At 38.5% G+C, this 17332-nt stretch overlaps 1 protein-coding gene across 1 annotated transcript; it reads left to right on the forward strand.

Annotated features, from left to right (window-relative positions):
* Nucleotides 1-4916: 4916 nt before the first annotated feature.
* On the forward strand, nucleotides 4917-17332 carry LOC125458744 (interleukin-8-like). The gene is made up of 5 exons (XM_048544321.2): nucleotides 4917-5089; nucleotides 14055-14238; nucleotides 15327-15459; nucleotides 16004-16087; nucleotides 16702-17332. The coding sequence occupies exons 2-5, from the start codon at nucleotides 14178-14180 to the stop codon at nucleotides 16748-16750; spliced, it is 327 nt and encodes a 108-aa protein (XP_048400278.1). The 5' UTR covers nucleotides 4917-5089; nucleotides 14055-14177; the 3' UTR covers nucleotides 16751-17332.

The raw sequence follows: 17332 nt of genomic DNA on the forward strand, positions 1-17332 counted from the left end.
TGGCTTTACGGGCAAGCCAAATTTCTTTAGCCTTCTGCGGGAGACAAGGCGGTGTTCTCATCCTGTAGAAAGCTCAGGTAATTTTATTTTATTTATTCACAGGATGTGAGTGTCATTCGTTAGGCCAGTGTTTATTGCCCATCCCTAATTGTACAGAAGGCAGTTAAGAATCAATCACATTGCTGTGAGGCTTGAGAGATATCTAGGCCAGACTGGATAAGGATGGCAGATTTTCTTCCCCAAAGGACATCACTGAAGCAGATGGACTTTTTTGCAACAATATATAACAGTTTCATTGTTAGCATTAGAACATTAACTCCAGATTATAATTGAATTCAAATTTAAGTAAGAACTAAGAAATGAACATAAAGTTGCAGGTCCAGATGATATGTTGTACTCGCATGATGTGGGAGCAGGTGGACCCCATTGTAGTTCATAGTGACCACATCCGTAGCAAGTATTGGTTGCTTAAGTAACTACAGTTCAGAGTTGATGGCCTGGGGTCTGAGCTTTGAACACAGTGACATAGTAGGGTGGGGGAGAGAAACCTGTCATAAAATCCCTACAATACAGATAGAGGCTATTCAGCTAATCAAGTCCATTCCAAGCCTCAGAAGAGCATCCCACACAGACCCAGCCTATCTCCATAACCCCACATTTACCATGGCTTATCACCTAGCCTGCTCATCCTTTGGACTGTGGGAGGAAACCCATGCAGACACAGGGAGAATGTGAAAACTCCACAGAGATAGTTACCTGATGGAGGAATCGAACATGGATCACTGGTGCTGAGAGGAAGCAGGGCTAAACATTGAGCCACCATGCTGCCTGGATGCAATGTTTCAGGAGGCAGCCGTACCCCTTTGATTAACTACCTCAAATTTGGTTATTGATCAGGGTCACGAGCAGATGTTATGGCCCAAATAGCCAAGTTCTTCTCCTATGCTTTATGGTCTATGGTCTGCCATTCCAAGGTGGGATTCAAACCCAGGTTCCTAGAACATTACCTTTGTCTCTGGATTAATAGTTCAGTGATAATACTTTTAGGCCATCACCTCCCTGTGGGCCAGAAGGCTAAGACAACATCCCTTGTCTCAAGCTTCCTCTTTACCAAAAGCACTGAGTGCTAGTCCCCACTGCATTTTCCCAATCCACCAGCTTCCTTACCTATCCTGGCGGGAACCATTTTCCTAAATCCTCTAAGCAATCTGAACCCTCATTAATTTTGACTGCTGCCGACTAGAAGTGATGTAATTTCTGCCAGTTTTGAGAGGAAGTCAATGTCAAGGTATAGAAATGAGCTTTGGGGGTTTAAAGTGTTTAGATCGTATGTTCAGATTTGACTTTGGTCCCTGCATTTCCCAATTCCTGTCCCAGTTTAAAATCGAGGTTTAACTCTAGGATCTGTTTATATTTAATTTTGTTTTTAAGAATAGGAAAATAATTCTTACCTAATAATATTATATATCTGTCCATAGCCCTTAGCTTACTGCCTTCGCAGCATTTAATATCTGTATTATGCACAATGTATTAAAAATCTATAATACCTGATGGTAATTCACCCTTGTATACAGCCTCGTAAGAATTTACAAACTATGTTATCTTAGTGAATCATTGTTCTCAACAGTAGTTGCTCAATAAGGCTATAGTGCAACCACCATCACTCAGTAGCAGTGTGTCAAAGCATAGGCCATGTAATATATCTCTCTATTGCCCTAACAAAACCATCAATCCATTTCTTATGTAATTTCTACACTATTCAGGTAACTGGTGTAGACATACAGACAACATCTAAAACCTTGAAGAATAACTGAAATTGGTAACTGCTTAAACAAGCCTGGATATGTTTCTTGAACAAAGAACATGGAACTGTACAGGATCTGGCCTATGGTCCATGACACTGTGCCAAACATGATGCCAAATTAAACTAATCCCTTCTGCCTGCCTTTGATCCATATCCTTCCATTCCTTGCACATTCGTGTGCTTATTTAAAAGATCCTTAAACGCCCCTATTGTATTTACCTCCATCACCACTCTTGGCAGCCCATTCCAGACTCCTATCACACTCTGTGTAAAACAATTTGCCCCTCATATACCCTTTGGACTTTTTCCCTCTCACCTTAAATGCATGCCCCCTAGTATTATACATTTAAAGTTTAGGAAAAAGATTTTGACTGTCAAACCTATGTATGCACCTCATCATTTTATAGAGTTCTATCAAGTCTCCCCTCAGCCTGCACCACGCCAGAGAAAACAAAGTGAGTTTTTTTTCTAGCCTTTCCTCACAGATCATACGCTCTAAATTCAGTAAAAAAAGCCGGTTAGCTTCGTCAGCACCATCTGCAAAGCCTCCACATTCTCCATATAATGTAGCAGCCAGAATTAAACACAATTCTCTGAGAGTGGCCTAATCCAAGCCTTATAAAGCTGCAGCATGACTTCCTGGCTCTTGTACTCAATTCCCTAACCAATAAATGCAAACATACCATACTAGACAAACAGGAGGTTGGAAGAGCACAGCAAGGCAGGCAGCATCTGGAGGAAAGGCGCAGTCAACGTTTTAGGTATTACCCTTCTTCAGGACTGGATATGGGGAGCTTCAGATAAACGGGGGGAGCAAGGGGTAGCAGAATGGTGGACGCCAGTAGTAGGTAACAACCTGGTTGGTTGATGGGAGGGATGAATCCAGTTGGTATCTGGAAGGGAGGGTCAGTAGGTGGAATGGAAGTGAGGAGGTAGGGCTGGAAATGGAGCCATGGGATGGGTGGGAAGCTCATTTGAAATTAGAGAACTCAATGTTGAGTCCTCCAGGCTGTATCATTCTGAATCACTGCGACAAGCATGTCATATGCTGTCTTTGCCACCCTATCTATTTGTAAGGCCACTTTTGGAGAGTTATGGATTTGAACCCCAAGGTCCCTCTGTATATCAATACTGCTCAGGGTCTCGCTATTAACTGCATACTTTCCTTTAACGTTTGATTTCCCAAAGTGCAGCACCTCACACTTACCTGGATTAAACTCCCCATCTGCCATTTGTCCACCCATATTTGCAACTGATCTACATCCCACTTTATCCTTTGACAAACCTCAACACTACTCACAACTCCATCAATCTTTGTATCATCTGCAAATTTACTAATCCACACATCTACATTTTCATGCAAGACATTGTATGTATATATCATAAACAACAGAGGTCCCAGTACAGATCCCTGTGGATCATCACTAATCATGGACGTCCAACGAGATAAACACACTTTCACCACTACCCTTTGCATTCTATAGGCAAGCCAATTCTGAATCCAAGCAGTCAGGTCACCGTGGATCCCATGAACCTTAATTTTCTGGATTAGCCTACCATGAGGAACTTTGCCAAAAACCTTACTAAAATCCATGTAGACAACATCCACATTTATTCTCATCAATCACCTTTGTGAACTCGTTGAAATTTCAATCAAGTTAGTAAGACATCACCTGCCCTCTACAAAGCCATGCTGCCAGTCCGTAATTAGACCATGCTTTTCTAAATATGCATAAATCCTATCCTAAGAATTCTCTCCAATAGCTTCCCTGTGGGCAGAGAACTATGGAACCAGACTGATACTCAGATGAATACTGTCATTATTTGACCACAGTTGATATCAGGAGGATTCATTGAGCAGAAAAGGGTATTGTTTTATTGAAACCTGACTAATCATAACAAATATCCTAAAAGGGCTTCTGGGATGGTGCCCATTGCTCTGGAAATTTTCCATACTCACTGCTGTTGTGGTCTGAAAACTATGGAGCCTCTGTGGCCGTTCTTTAATGGGTCTGACTGATAACACATCATTAAACTGCTCAAAGACAAGAGAAGGAGAAAAAAAGGACAGGAATTGGGCCTAATTGCCCTATGAAGGGCTCAATGAATTACATGGTTCAATGAATATCCTGCAAGTTTGAAGAAAAACTAGAGAAAATGTGGGACACTTGGAGCTCACTTCAGTGATACATCAAGAACCAACTATCGCCAGGAAGAAACTCACACCAGCGACCTGAGGTGAAGACAGATCCCTCCTTGTAGTGGAACCTGGCCAGCTTAGTTGGAAGCAGGTAATGAACCACTCTGTTAAAGTACTCTATCTAAAATGTTCCATAAAGTTTCGCATGTACTTTTATAACATGTTCCATTAAAGCAGTTCTGTAAAAGAATTGCATTGCACATAGCAATTAAAATGCTCTACATAAGTGCTTCAGTAAAGATATTGAATGTGTTAGGGGGATATGATGGAATTCAGCAATAAGAACCATTTAGAAGCTAAGGAGTATGTGCTGTGTGCCAATGTTCACTTTCTCCAGACAATTGCAAGGCAGTCACAGTCTATACTGGTTTCACTACTGACTTATTGTCTACACTGAAAATTCTAAATAAAATTGTATTCAATATCATACAAAATATTTACATTGTAAAATGGCTGAAATAAACTATTTGCTATCTGAATCTGTCTTTGAAGGGCACAAGTTATTTTCTGTTCAACCTGATTGAATAGTCGTTGTCTTCTTCCAGCTCATTAGGGTAGCATATAAAATATTGTCTTAGTTGAGAGTTTGAGATTGATTATAACCATACCTTTATTCAAAAGCACCTTTATGCTTTTGCATTTGTAGACTAAAATAATCTCCAGTGTTTGAAGCAGTTGTCAGTAAAGAGTATAACATTCAACCATACATACAAAATACTTTCCCACTTTATTGAAATGTCAATATCCAAATTCATCAGGATACAAATATAACATAATTGTCACAGGTTTATTGGTGATTTCTAAGATAATGAAACCATCTGAGAGTTTGTTTTAGGTTTTACTTTCAAATCTTAAATACACAAATTAAAGAAGTGAAACTTGCCATTACTTTCAGAGCGCGTGCTAAAATGAAGACCAAACTCAACTCTTTTGTTTTTGAGTTTTTAAGCTTTTGTATTTGAACGGTTTGCTTTTAAACGTTAATGGACTGCACAGAGAAGAAAGCAGAAGCCATGTGTCCCTTCAATTCAACATTATGAATTTGAAACTTGATCAATAATAATGTTCTTGGCCCAGGTATACAGGTATGTAACATTTTAAATTTATTCATTCATAATATGTGAGCTTCACCAGTTGGGCCTGCAATTATTGTCCATCCCCAAATAAATTCTGTTAGTTCTGTCACCAAACTTTCAAACAACATGAAATAAAACTATATACCTGCTCAAGAGAATTAAAATGAAGATATGTTCCAAGCTTATGTGAACTATTTCTCATTGCTATTCTTGATTACGACAAAGTATTCACACAACTCAAGTTTTTGATGGCTTCTGAACTTATGACAGCGATTTAACTGGATATTAGTAAAATAGAAAAGTTGTGTTTCAACAAACTGTGCATTGTGAAAAAACATCCAATTAATAACACAATGTCTCTCTGTTCAACTTATCATTGTAGCATGGACATAATTGATGCACCTCCTTGGAATACTTACTCACTGGTTTCACCATTCTATACAAACCAAGTCAGTGATGAGATTATGATAAAGACTACCTCTAATATGTGTTGGTACAAAATTCTTTCAGAAGTAAAAGTTAAGTTAAGCTTAATATATTTTAAAGATTTATCACAATTACACTTACGATTATAGAATCCCTATAGTGTGGAAACAGGACCTTCAGCCCAACAAGTTCACACTGACCCTCAGAGCATCCCACCCAGACTCATCTCCAATAACCCAACTAATCTACACATCCCTGAACACTATGGACAATTTAACAGGGCCAGTCCATCTAGCCTACACATCTTTAGGCTGTGGGACAGATTGGAGCACCCGGAGGAAACGCATGCAAACACGGGGAGAACGTGTAAACTCCACACAGACAGTTACCCAAGGGTGGAATCAAACCCAGGTCCCTAGTGCTGTGAGCCAGCAGTGCTAAACACCATGCTACCATCCTTAAATTCACTGGGACAGTGTTTGTATTTGATAATTGTAGATAAAACATACTTTGAGTCCATCTCTGAAAAGTCATTTATAGTTATATCCATTTTGTTCAGAACATTTGTATTTTGCCGTGCTGTGTGGACATAGAGGAATTATGAAAAGAATAATAAGACGGATTTAATAATATTTATGAACGTTGAATTGCAAACCAACATCTATTTCGAATGATGGTTGTGGTGTGGTTGAATCTGTGCAGCCAGGTCAGTGGGAAATTTACATTATTTTAAATCACTTAATGATTACCTTGACCAATTGAGTAGGAGAGAGGATATACGCAATAGGTGGATTATAAATATTACCTAGTAGACAAGGCAGATGAACTTAGGGCTTGGATTGGTACCTGGGAGTATGATATTATTGCTATTACTGAGACTCAGTTGAGGGAAGGGCATGATAGGCAACTAGATGTCCCAGGATATCAATGCTTCAAGTGGGATGGAGGAGGTGATAAAAGGGGTGGAGGAGTTGCATTACTGGTCAAAGGTGATATCACAGCTGTACTGAAGGAGGGCAATATGGGCAGAACTCAGAAATAGGAAGGGTACAGTAATAATGTTGGGGCTGTACTACAGGCCTCCCAACAGCAAGCGTGAGATAGAGGTACAAATATGTAAACAGATTATGGAAAGGTGTAGGAGCAACAGGGTTGCAGTGATGGGAGATTTTAATTTTCCCAAAATTGACTGGGATTCACTTAGCGTTAGGGGTCAAGATGGAGCAGAATTCGTAAGGAGCATCCAGGCGGGTTTTCTAGAGAAGTATGTATGTAGTCCAACTCGGGAAGGGGCCATACTGGACCTGGTGTTGGGGAATGAGCCCAGTCGGGTGGTTGAAGTTGCGGTAGGGGATTACTATGGAAATAGTGACTACAATTCCATAAGTTTTAGAATACTGGTGGACAAAGATGAAAGGTCTTAAAGAAAGAGTTTGAAACTGGGAGAAGGCCAACTATACCAAAATTTGGCAGGATCTGGGGAATGTAGATTGGGAGAAACTGTTTGAAGGTAAAACCACATTTGACATGTGGGAGGCTTTTAAAGAGAGTTTGATTAGCGTGCGGGAGAGACATGTTCCTGTCAAAATGAGGGATAGAAATGACAAGATTAGGGAAGCATGGATAACAGGTGAAATTGTGAGACTAGCTTGAGGAAAAAGGAAGCATACATAAGTTCTAGACGACTGAAGACAGATAAAACTTTAGAAGAATATCGGAAATGTAGGGCGAATCTGAAATGAGAAAATAAGAGGGATAAAAGGGGTCATGAGCTATCTTTAGCACAAATGGTTAAGAAAAATCCCAAAGCCTTTTATTCATATATAAAGAGCAAGAGGGAAACCAGAGAAAGGGTTGGCCCACTTAAGGACAAAAAAGTAAAGTTATGTATCGTGTCAGAGAAAATGGGTGACATTCTTAACGAGTATTTTGCGTCAGTATTCACCAAGGAGAGGAACATGATGAATGTTGAGGTTAGGGACAGATGTTTGGCTGCTCTAGGTCAAGTCGGCATAAGGAGGGTGGAAGTGTCAGGTATCCTAAAAGGCATTAATGTGGACAAGTCCCCAGGTCCAGATGGGATCTATCCCCGGTTGTTGAGGGATGCAAGGGAGGAAATAGCTGGGGCCTTAACAGATATCTTTGCAGCATCCTTAAACATGGATGAGGTCCCAGAGGACTGGAGAATTGTTAATGTTATCCCCTTGTTTAAGAAGTGTAGCAGGGATAAACTAGGTAATTATCAACCAGTGAGCCTGACATCAGTGGTAGAGAAGCTGCTGGAGAAGATACTGAGGTATAGAATCTATTTACATTTGAAAGAAAATGGGCTTATCAGTGATAGACAACAAGGTTTTGTGCAGGGAAGGTCACGCCTTACCAACTTAATAGAATTCTTTGAGGGCATGACAAAGTTGATTGATGAGGGAAAGCCTGTAGATGTCATACTCATGGACTTCAGTAAGGCATTTGATAAGTGTCCCCATGGCAGGCTGATGGAGAAAGTGAAGTCGCATGAGGTCCAGGGTGTGCTAGCTAGATGGATAAAAAACTAGGTAAGCAACAGGAGACAGAGAGTAGTAGTGGAACGGGGTTTCTTAAATTGAAGACCTGTGACCAGTGGTGTCCCACAGGGAACAGTGTTGGGACCACTGTTGTTTGTGATATATGTAAATGATTTGGAGGAAGGTATAGGTGGTCTGATCAGCAGGTTTGCCGATGACACGAAGATTGGTGGAGTAGCAGATAGTGAAGGGGACTGTTGGAGAATGCAGCAGAATATAGATAGATTGGAGAGTTGGGCAGAAAAACAGCAGATGGAGTTCAATCCGGGCAAATGCGAGGTGATGCATTTTGGAAGATCTAATTCACAAGCAAACTATACAGTAAATGCAAAAGTCCTAGGGAAAATCGATGCACAGAGAGATCTGGGTGTTCAGGTCCATTGTTCCCTGAAAGTGGCAATGCAGGTCGATAGAGTGGTCAAGAAGGCATATGGCATGATTTCCTTCATTGGGCGGGGTATTGAGTACAAGAGTTGGCAGGTCATGTTGCAGTTGTATAGGACTTTGGTTCAGCTACATTTGGAGTACTGTGCACGGTTCTGGTCGCTAGATTACCAAAAGGATGTAGATGCTATGGAGAGGGTGCAGAGGTGGTTAACAAGGATGTTGCCTGGTATGGAGGGTGCTAGCTATGAAGAAAGGTTGAGTAGATTAGGATTATTTTCATTAGAAAGACGGAGATTGAGGGGGACCTGATTGAGGTCTACAAAATCATGAGGGGTATAGACAAGGTGGATAGCAAGAAGCTTTTTCTTCAGAATGCGGGACTCAATTACTAGGGGTCATGAGTTCCAAGTGAGAGGAGGAAAGTTTAAGGGAGATATGCGTGGAAAGTTCTTTACGCGGAGGCTGGTGGGTGACTGGAATGCGTAGCCAGTAGACGCAGGCATGATAGTGTTTTTTAAGATGTATCTGGACAGGTACATGGATGGGCAGGGAGCAAAGGGATGCAGACCCTTAGAAAATAGGTGACAGGTTTAGACAGAGGATTTTAATCGGCGCAGGCTTGGAGGGCCAAAGGCCCTGGTGCTGTGCTGTAATTTTCTTTGTTCTTTGTTCCTTAATTTAGAAGGAAGCTAACAAATGCAGAAATACGATACCCAGTATCATTAGAATCAGACAAATGCGTAATAAAGTGCAACCTTCCTGAAATATACAATGTTGCTCCCTTGCAATTGTCTCAGCACATGCACAAAGGGACTCTGAACCTCTCAGGAAATCACAGCTGTTATTGTGCACAGGGTAATAAAATGTGAGGCTGGATGAACACAGCAGGCCAAGCAGCATCTCAGGAGCACAAAAGCTGACGTTTCGGGCCTAGACTCTTCATCAGAGAGAGCTCTGATGAAGGGTCTAGGCCCGAAACGTCAGCTTTTGTGCTCCTGAGATGCTGCTTGGCCTGCTGTGTTCATCCAGCCTCACATTTTATTATCTTGGAATTCTCCAGCATCTGCAGTTCCCATTATCTCTGTTATTGTGCACATTCTGCTTTTAATAGTGTGCATGGTTAGCGACTCACAGCGGCAGTGAGATTAGATGTCTGCCAGTAATTAAATAAAACTTTCACTCATGCAAACCCCATAGTCGACTTGAATAGGCACACCTAAAATTACCAAGACAAAGCAGAGATTAGAGTCAAATTGCGAGAAAAAAACAGAATAACTTTAAAGAACTGGAGGAAACAATATACTCTCTATACTCTACACCTATACTCTCTCCACCTATCTTCTTTTCTCTCCATCTTTGGTCCACATCCCCCTCTCTCCCTATTTATTCCAGTTCCCTCTCCCCATCCCCCTCTCTGATGAAGGGTCTAGGCCCGAAACATCAGCTTTTGTGCTCCCGAGATGCTGCTTGGCCTGCTGTGTTCATCCAGCCTCACATTTTATTATCATGGATTTTGAAGCCAGACTTGCATCTATTATAGATACTAGTTATGATCTGGAGTTCATTTAACATCTCTGGTGTACCTATTTCACATTACAACAACTCTATCAGTGCAAGCACTTGCTATTGAGAGTAAAAACAGAAATGCTAGCGAAACTCAACAGGTCTGGCAGCATCTACAGAGAGACAAAAGAGTTAATGCTTCAAGTCCAGTAAGGCTCTTCTTCAAAGTTAGTTAGTCACAGAGATTACTAAATAAGAAAGTACGTGATGATTAGTGATAGCTACGTATTAGTGATATAGATATAGATGATTAATGGTCTCACAGTTACTTGAGAAAAATGAATACTTAAGCTAAATATGCTCTCCTTGACTTTTGGGATTGGATTTTGCACGAGAGAGGCTCTAGCAGAGTTCTATCCTTCCCAATGCAGCATCTCAGATTTTCATTATTTTTCAATGATAATTAATTACATGAATGTTATGTTGACCCCTGGCAGGATATCCACTTCTGTAAACCTTACTTGCAGACCAGCAGAAAATGGTACTAGACATGTGGTGATTGTTGGAATTTAATTTTAACTGGAGTCTCGGCAGATTCCATTTTACATTCATACAATGCTTACTACAGGCCATTTTGGGGAAATCACAGTAACTGGAGATAGGTGTCTGTATATGTTTGCAGAGAACCATTCTAAACATACAAAATTAAACTTAATTTAGAATATTTTGGGTTGACAAGATATAATAAGTACTGTGTCGTAGAAATCAGTGCTGGGACCTCAACTATTTACAATATATATTTATAACTTGGGTAAAGAGACTAGGTTGATGGTTGCTAAGTTTGCTAATTTTTCTCTTAGTCATTCATGGGATGTGGGTACTATTGGATAAGCCAGTTTTATTGCCCATCCCAAGTTGCCCAGGGGAAAGTGGTTGAACATGTCATTTCCTGCTTCCATAAGAACAGGTAATTAACAAATGTACTTCACAGGCTCAAGTCTGTGATCTATACTTTCCTGCTGACATATCACAGAGTAGCAGTGACTTTATTTTCCTACATTAATTACTTTACACAGAATGCTGTTAGAGTTAGCCATCAATCTATTTTACAAAATTAAAACAAAAACAAAATACTGGAGCAATTCGACAGGTCTAAAAACATCTGTGGAGAGAGAAGCAGAATTAATGTTTTGAGTCTGATATGACAGAAGCAGAATCGCATCAATCTTGAAATGCTAACTCTTGTTTCTCTGTCCCTCCAATGCTGCTTCACCTGCTCATTTTCTCCAGCATCTACAGCATTTTATATTTATTTTCAAAACTGATTATTCAAGGAAAAGCAGCAATCTCAAGGCAATTAAAATTTCGCACTTAATAAATTTACCATATTTTAAATCAATATATTGTTATTGTAATATATAAAGTTCATTTTATAAAAAGAATAAGAAGAATTCTACCATCCATGCAGTAAATAAATAATTAGAAATAAAAGTTTGGAATAATTTATCATTAAGTAATTCTAATTCTTGATTTGTGAACTAGGGTGCCTTCCCTGAAATTCTCAGAAATTTTGGCAGTGTAAAAATGGAAGAATGGTAAACAAATGGTAAACACTTTGCTCAACTGAAGTGGGAACTTCTTGTTCAGTGTTTCTCACCACTGTCAAAATGAATTGAGTAAGTAGCACTGTGACTCTAAGATTCAAGTTCATCAATCACAATATGAAGTACCGGAGTGCATGTTCTATTCTCTCAACCATGGTCAAGTTCCTTATTTCAGATTACCCCAGAGAAAGTAAAGAAAAGCACAGCAGGTTAATTTCTACTGAGAAAATCTGAGAAAATTTAAGGATGCATTATACGTTAGTTCTGTCATAGATATACCTTGGAGCTCAATGGCATCAGTTACTCCTGTGATTGGATAAACTTCTTGTTTTATGGGAAAATATCCACAATACTTATGAATAGATCACAGAACACAGAGCTGTACAGCACCAGAACAGGCCCCCTTCAGCCCAAAATGTTGTGCCCATCATGATGCCAAATTAAACTAATCGCTTCTGCCAGCCCTTGGTTCATATCCCTCTTTTTTTTGCATGCTCATGTGATTATCTAAAAGTCCCTTAAATGCCCCATCATATCTGCTCCCACCACCATTCTGACAGTGTGTAGCAGACTCCTACCACTCTTTGTACAAAAAACCTGCCCCTCACATCTCCTTTAAACCTTCCCCCTTACACCTTAAATGAGTGTTTCCCAATATTAGAGTAATGGGACCTGAGGTTGTGGTAATTATAACTCATTATGATGTGAACCAATTACCCATTTCATTTGCACTTGGACTTAGTCAAAGTGCAGACTAACACAGCCTAGCTTAATTTGTATTATTACATTGTCTTATTCCACAATAAGACGAGAGTCCACAAGAACTACTATGTCCTGATAACTGTGAATGAAACTACTCAAGAGTAATTGCAGAAAATGTAAGATAGTGAATTGCAATACATTTGACACCCGACTCAAATTTCCTTATCTTTGACCATGCAAACCGATTTAACAAGAACTTATTTAGAACATAGAACATAGAACAATACAGCGCAGAACAGGCCCTTTGGCCCTCGATGTTGCGCCGACCTGTGAACTAATCTAAGCCCCTCCCCATCATTATCTATATGCTTATCCAAGGACTGTTTCAATGCCCCTAATGTGGCTGAGTTAACTACATTGGCAGGCTGGACGTTCCATGCCCTGACCACTCTCTGAGTAAAGAACCTGCCTCTGACATCTGTCTTAAATCTATCACCCCTCCATTTGTAGCTATGCCCCCTTGTACAAGCTGGAGTCATCATCCTCGGAAAAAGACTCTCACTGTCCACCCTATCTAATCCTCTGATCATCTTGTACGTCTCTATTAAATCCCCTCTTAGCCTCCTTCTCTCCAATGAGAACAGACCCAAGTCCCTCAGCCTTTCTTCATAGGGCCTGCACTCCAGACCAGGCAACATCCTGGTAAATCTCCTCTGCACCTTTTCCAATGCTTGCACATCCTTCCTGTAATGGGACGACCAGAACTGCACACAACTGCATTTCAAACAGTCAAGCTTATCTGAAAGGCAAGATGTATAAATAATGAACTTGTTAAACTGTTCCACACCACTGGGTCATCTAATTAATTTAACAATAACATTTCTTGCATCATGGTGAATTTGTTCTCTCTAAAGTGTCCTGACCAAACTATTTCCACATCTCTCACCTCTTGTTATCAACCATCACACACAGGTAAAAAAAGAGCAAGATGTGTTTTTCCAGTTACCCAGACAAACTAATCCCTGGAAAACAATTTCTATTTTGCTAATCCCATCATAACTAAGTGCTTTGTCTGGTTTCAAATTGCAAAAATCCTCTTTGTTTTCAAAATTCTAACATTGTGAGAGATTCTAAAGCTGATATTTAGGCATTTTTGTTGGTGTATTTGATTGATTGATTCAAAGAAACAATCACAAATTCAACAAACTAACAAAGCACAATCCTTCCTTTAAAGCAGCAAACTCTTCAAATTGAAGAGATTAATAAAAAAAACTATTATGTCTCATTTATGTTTAGGAGAAATGTTGATGGCAAGATAATGCTTTCCCTGTTTCTTACTTTATCTTTTTATTCCTTTTGGCTAAAATGTGGCTTCTTCAAGAATTGATAGCTTGTTAAATCTAAGCAAGGATTTCCTTCTTTACTCATTATTTGCAGTGTGCAATCTGACTAAAATTATAACTTTATAGCAAACATTTCATGAAGGTTATCTTGACCTGTTAAGAAAAAAAATGCTGGGATACCAATATCTGGAATAACGCAACAATAACATGTTTAGGCATTCTATAGACATGCTATGTCTTACAGCACTGTTTGTTACTTATTTTCCAAATGTGGTCATTAAAAACATATAATGGGTTCACAATCATATTTGAGTATTACAGCTTAAAAAAAATGACGAAATTGGGAAAATACAAATTTGCTTATGAGATTTTTTTAAACTGCTTCAAAGAGAAATAGCATTTAGGTAATTATTTGAACATGCTGACAAGGTAGTTCCTTATTTAGATTCTGATGACCTAAGTTCCCCAAATCTTGCTGATAAATACAAGATCTGCTAAGCCAATTCAACGCACTCTGAAACTGCCAGCTGCTCTGACTGAGGACTAGAAGAGATCATAGTTTTCAACAATGAAGACCCAAACAATCTGTTTGCTGTTGGCAACAATTGTATTCAGCCTGGCTACTCAAGGTAAGTTGAATCACCTTGTTTGAATTTACACAGCAACTGTGTTCCTTTATCGAATGCACTATGACAATATAACATTTCATTGAGATTGATGTAAATAAATAGGAAAATATTTGATTTTGCTCCATGTATTTTATGTTATTTTCTGGTCACAACATTCTACAGCAAAATTTGCAATGCCTTCAGATTTACGAGGAGAAAGATGACCACTAAATCGTACAAATGAGCACTGTCTTACATTACAGGTCAAATCTAACCTAATTTGACTAGGCTAGCAAAGTTGGCTCATGATGGCATTCCTCTCTGATCTAGGAAAGTCACAATTGCAAATATTGTACAGGAGTTCCAGTGGTTCAGATCTGATATTGAGGGGATCAAGATTACACCAGGTCAAATCAACTTGATATTTTTTAAGTTTTTCTCCCCATCAACAAAGTGATTAACATTACAAATAAAAGTTGTAAAGGATAATGCACAGTATTGGATATTCTCGCGTATAATTTCAAATTAAGAAATTTTAAAATATACACTAATAGTATAAATTGAATATGTGAGATTACAGCACAAGAGGCAATACACCCCATCAGGTTTTTTGGCAGATCTTTTGGTTAGTACAATCCAAAACTAGAAAGAGATCAAAAATAGACCAGTATGTATTCCAATGAGCTTGTGCATTAACTTTCTGTAGGTTACTTTGTTTTTAGTATGTATAGCATTTATAGGAAGTAGGTCAAGTAACAGTGATGCAGAGATATTATTGGTTTGTTGGCAGGTTAAATAAGGAGGGTAAATTCTGTTTATAGTACACTCACTGCATCACAAATGTTATATCCTATAAAATGCAAGGTAATTTAAGAACTTTTCATTAATTTTAATGCTGAAAACATCACTCAAACTTGAGTTTCATTCCACTAATCAAAACTTTGGATTGAAAATTTGGAAACCTGCATGATCTTCTATATTGTAAAAGTAAATGTGCATTCCCTTGAAGGAAGTAAGCTTCAGCAAGCCGAATTTTTGAAAATGCAGTTCACATTTTCCAAATCATGATTCCTTTGTAAGCCCTTTCTGTCCTTTCTCTTTCACTACAGGCCTGTGCATTGGAAACATAACAAACTCGAGATGCAAATGTGCCACAGTTGTCTCTCGTTTCATTCCACCAAAAAAATATCAGCACGTTGACATCTATCCTCAGGGTTCCTTCTGCAGAAATGTAGAAATTATGTAAGTATTGCAATAAATTTGATTTCCAAACATTAACATCAAAGCAACTTAAGTTGGTGACTCAAATTTCACAACTCTGGGAAAAAAAGCTGATTTTTTACAGTATAAGCTATCTTATGAATTCACTCTCTTTGAGAACACATCATTCACAGTTTTGAATGGAGTGTTGATCTTTTAATGCAACCGTAGTGAAATCTTAGAGATTTACTGTTGTTTCCAAAGGCTATTTATTGTTTACATATTCAATGAAATGTCTTTAATGTTTTCCCCAATGCATTATACAGCAATACATAACTAAATTAATCGTCTTTAGGACTACAAAAGTTTTTCTCGACCATTTGTCACAAATTTAACTCTGAACATGACTATAGAATGGCCTTGCTTTTGACTATTAAAATGAGTATTTGGAGTTTCCAAATTCAATCTGCAGGTTGCCTCAAGTTTAGCAGCTGCATTAACTACTCATTTTGTGATGGTGATGGTACCATACCTCATTTAAATGTTATTAAGATTTTAACCAAAAGATGTTCTGTTTGTGTGGCAGAATTACCCTGAAGAGTGGGACAAAAGTCTGTGTGAATCCCCAAACACTTTGGGTCAAAAAGGTTATTAATCTCATTAATGAAGAGTAAGTATTAACATTCAATCTTCATTTCTTTTCAGAACTAATTCCTCTTCCTGTAATTTAGATTTTGGTCTGCAATTTTGGCATCAGTTACTTACGTAGACATGAGGTACAATCCTTCCATTTTAACACCATTGTCATTATAACATAACAGCAGTTACATACAGACCATCCAATGATGTGAAAGAAAGAATTGCATTTAAAGCATCTTTCCTGACACTAAGACATCCCAAAGCACTTTAGGATCATAAGACTGACACTAAGAAAAAGGAATATGACTAGGACATTCGGTCTCTCGAGATTGCTCCACCAATCTATGGAATCATGACTGATATGGCATTCATCACATCCATTTTCTGCCCTTTCCCTGTAACCCTTGATACCCTAATTGATCAAAAGTCTATTTCATCCTCAAATATTTATTTCGCAACCAATAAAATTCTTTTGAAGAGTATTCGCCATCAATGTTACAATCATTGCAGCAAATTTGTACACAGCGAGCTCTCACAAACAGAAATATGATAATGATTATTTAACCTGTTTTGCAACATTTGTTAAGCAATAAATATTGAGCAGGACCCCAAGGTAATGCTCCATCTTTGTTTTTGCATTTTCAGAACAGAAGCCTCTACTGCATCAAATTCAAATGGTTCACAAAATGAATGAACATGAATTATTCCTGCATGATATGAAAGCTTACTTCTCCCATTTAGCCAAGCTTTTGTTGAACATACACTGGAGAAGCTTTACCTAAAGATGAAATATTTTCTACTTTCCTTACTTTTAATGAAGCTAATGTCATTATTCCATATAATTTCTGTTTCCATGCCAGTAGTCTTTATGCAATTTTTACATAGTTTCTGGGGCATAAGCTTAAATGTTTCAAAATACTTCAGTCAGTAAGTTGAAATGCCTTAACAAAATTCAAAGTATGAAGGGAGTTTATTTTACTTGTGTCCATACATTCTTAAAACAATGATTATCCTCTCATTCCTGTTATGAGTAGATTGTTTGAAAATGTATATATGTTATAATGGTTTTCTAAAACTAGCTTCGTGATTGGCTTTAGGAATTCCAGACTTAAAACTGAAGTAAATTCAATGATAATGTAAAGACAATATCAGCTGTTATGTCACATTGTAAAATTTAACATAGTTTAGTTGTTTATCTGTTGATAATTGGTTATATGATAGTAAATTTTTAGTCATGATTTCATATGTTTATTGTCACCCGGTTGATATATTTTGT

This window comes from Stegostoma tigrinum, chromosome 1 (genome assembly GCF_030684315.1).
Source record: "Stegostoma tigrinum isolate sSteTig4 chromosome 1, sSteTig4.hap1, whole genome shotgun sequence".
NCBI lineage: Eukaryota > Metazoa > Chordata > Chondrichthyes > Orectolobiformes > Stegostomatidae > Stegostoma > Stegostoma tigrinum.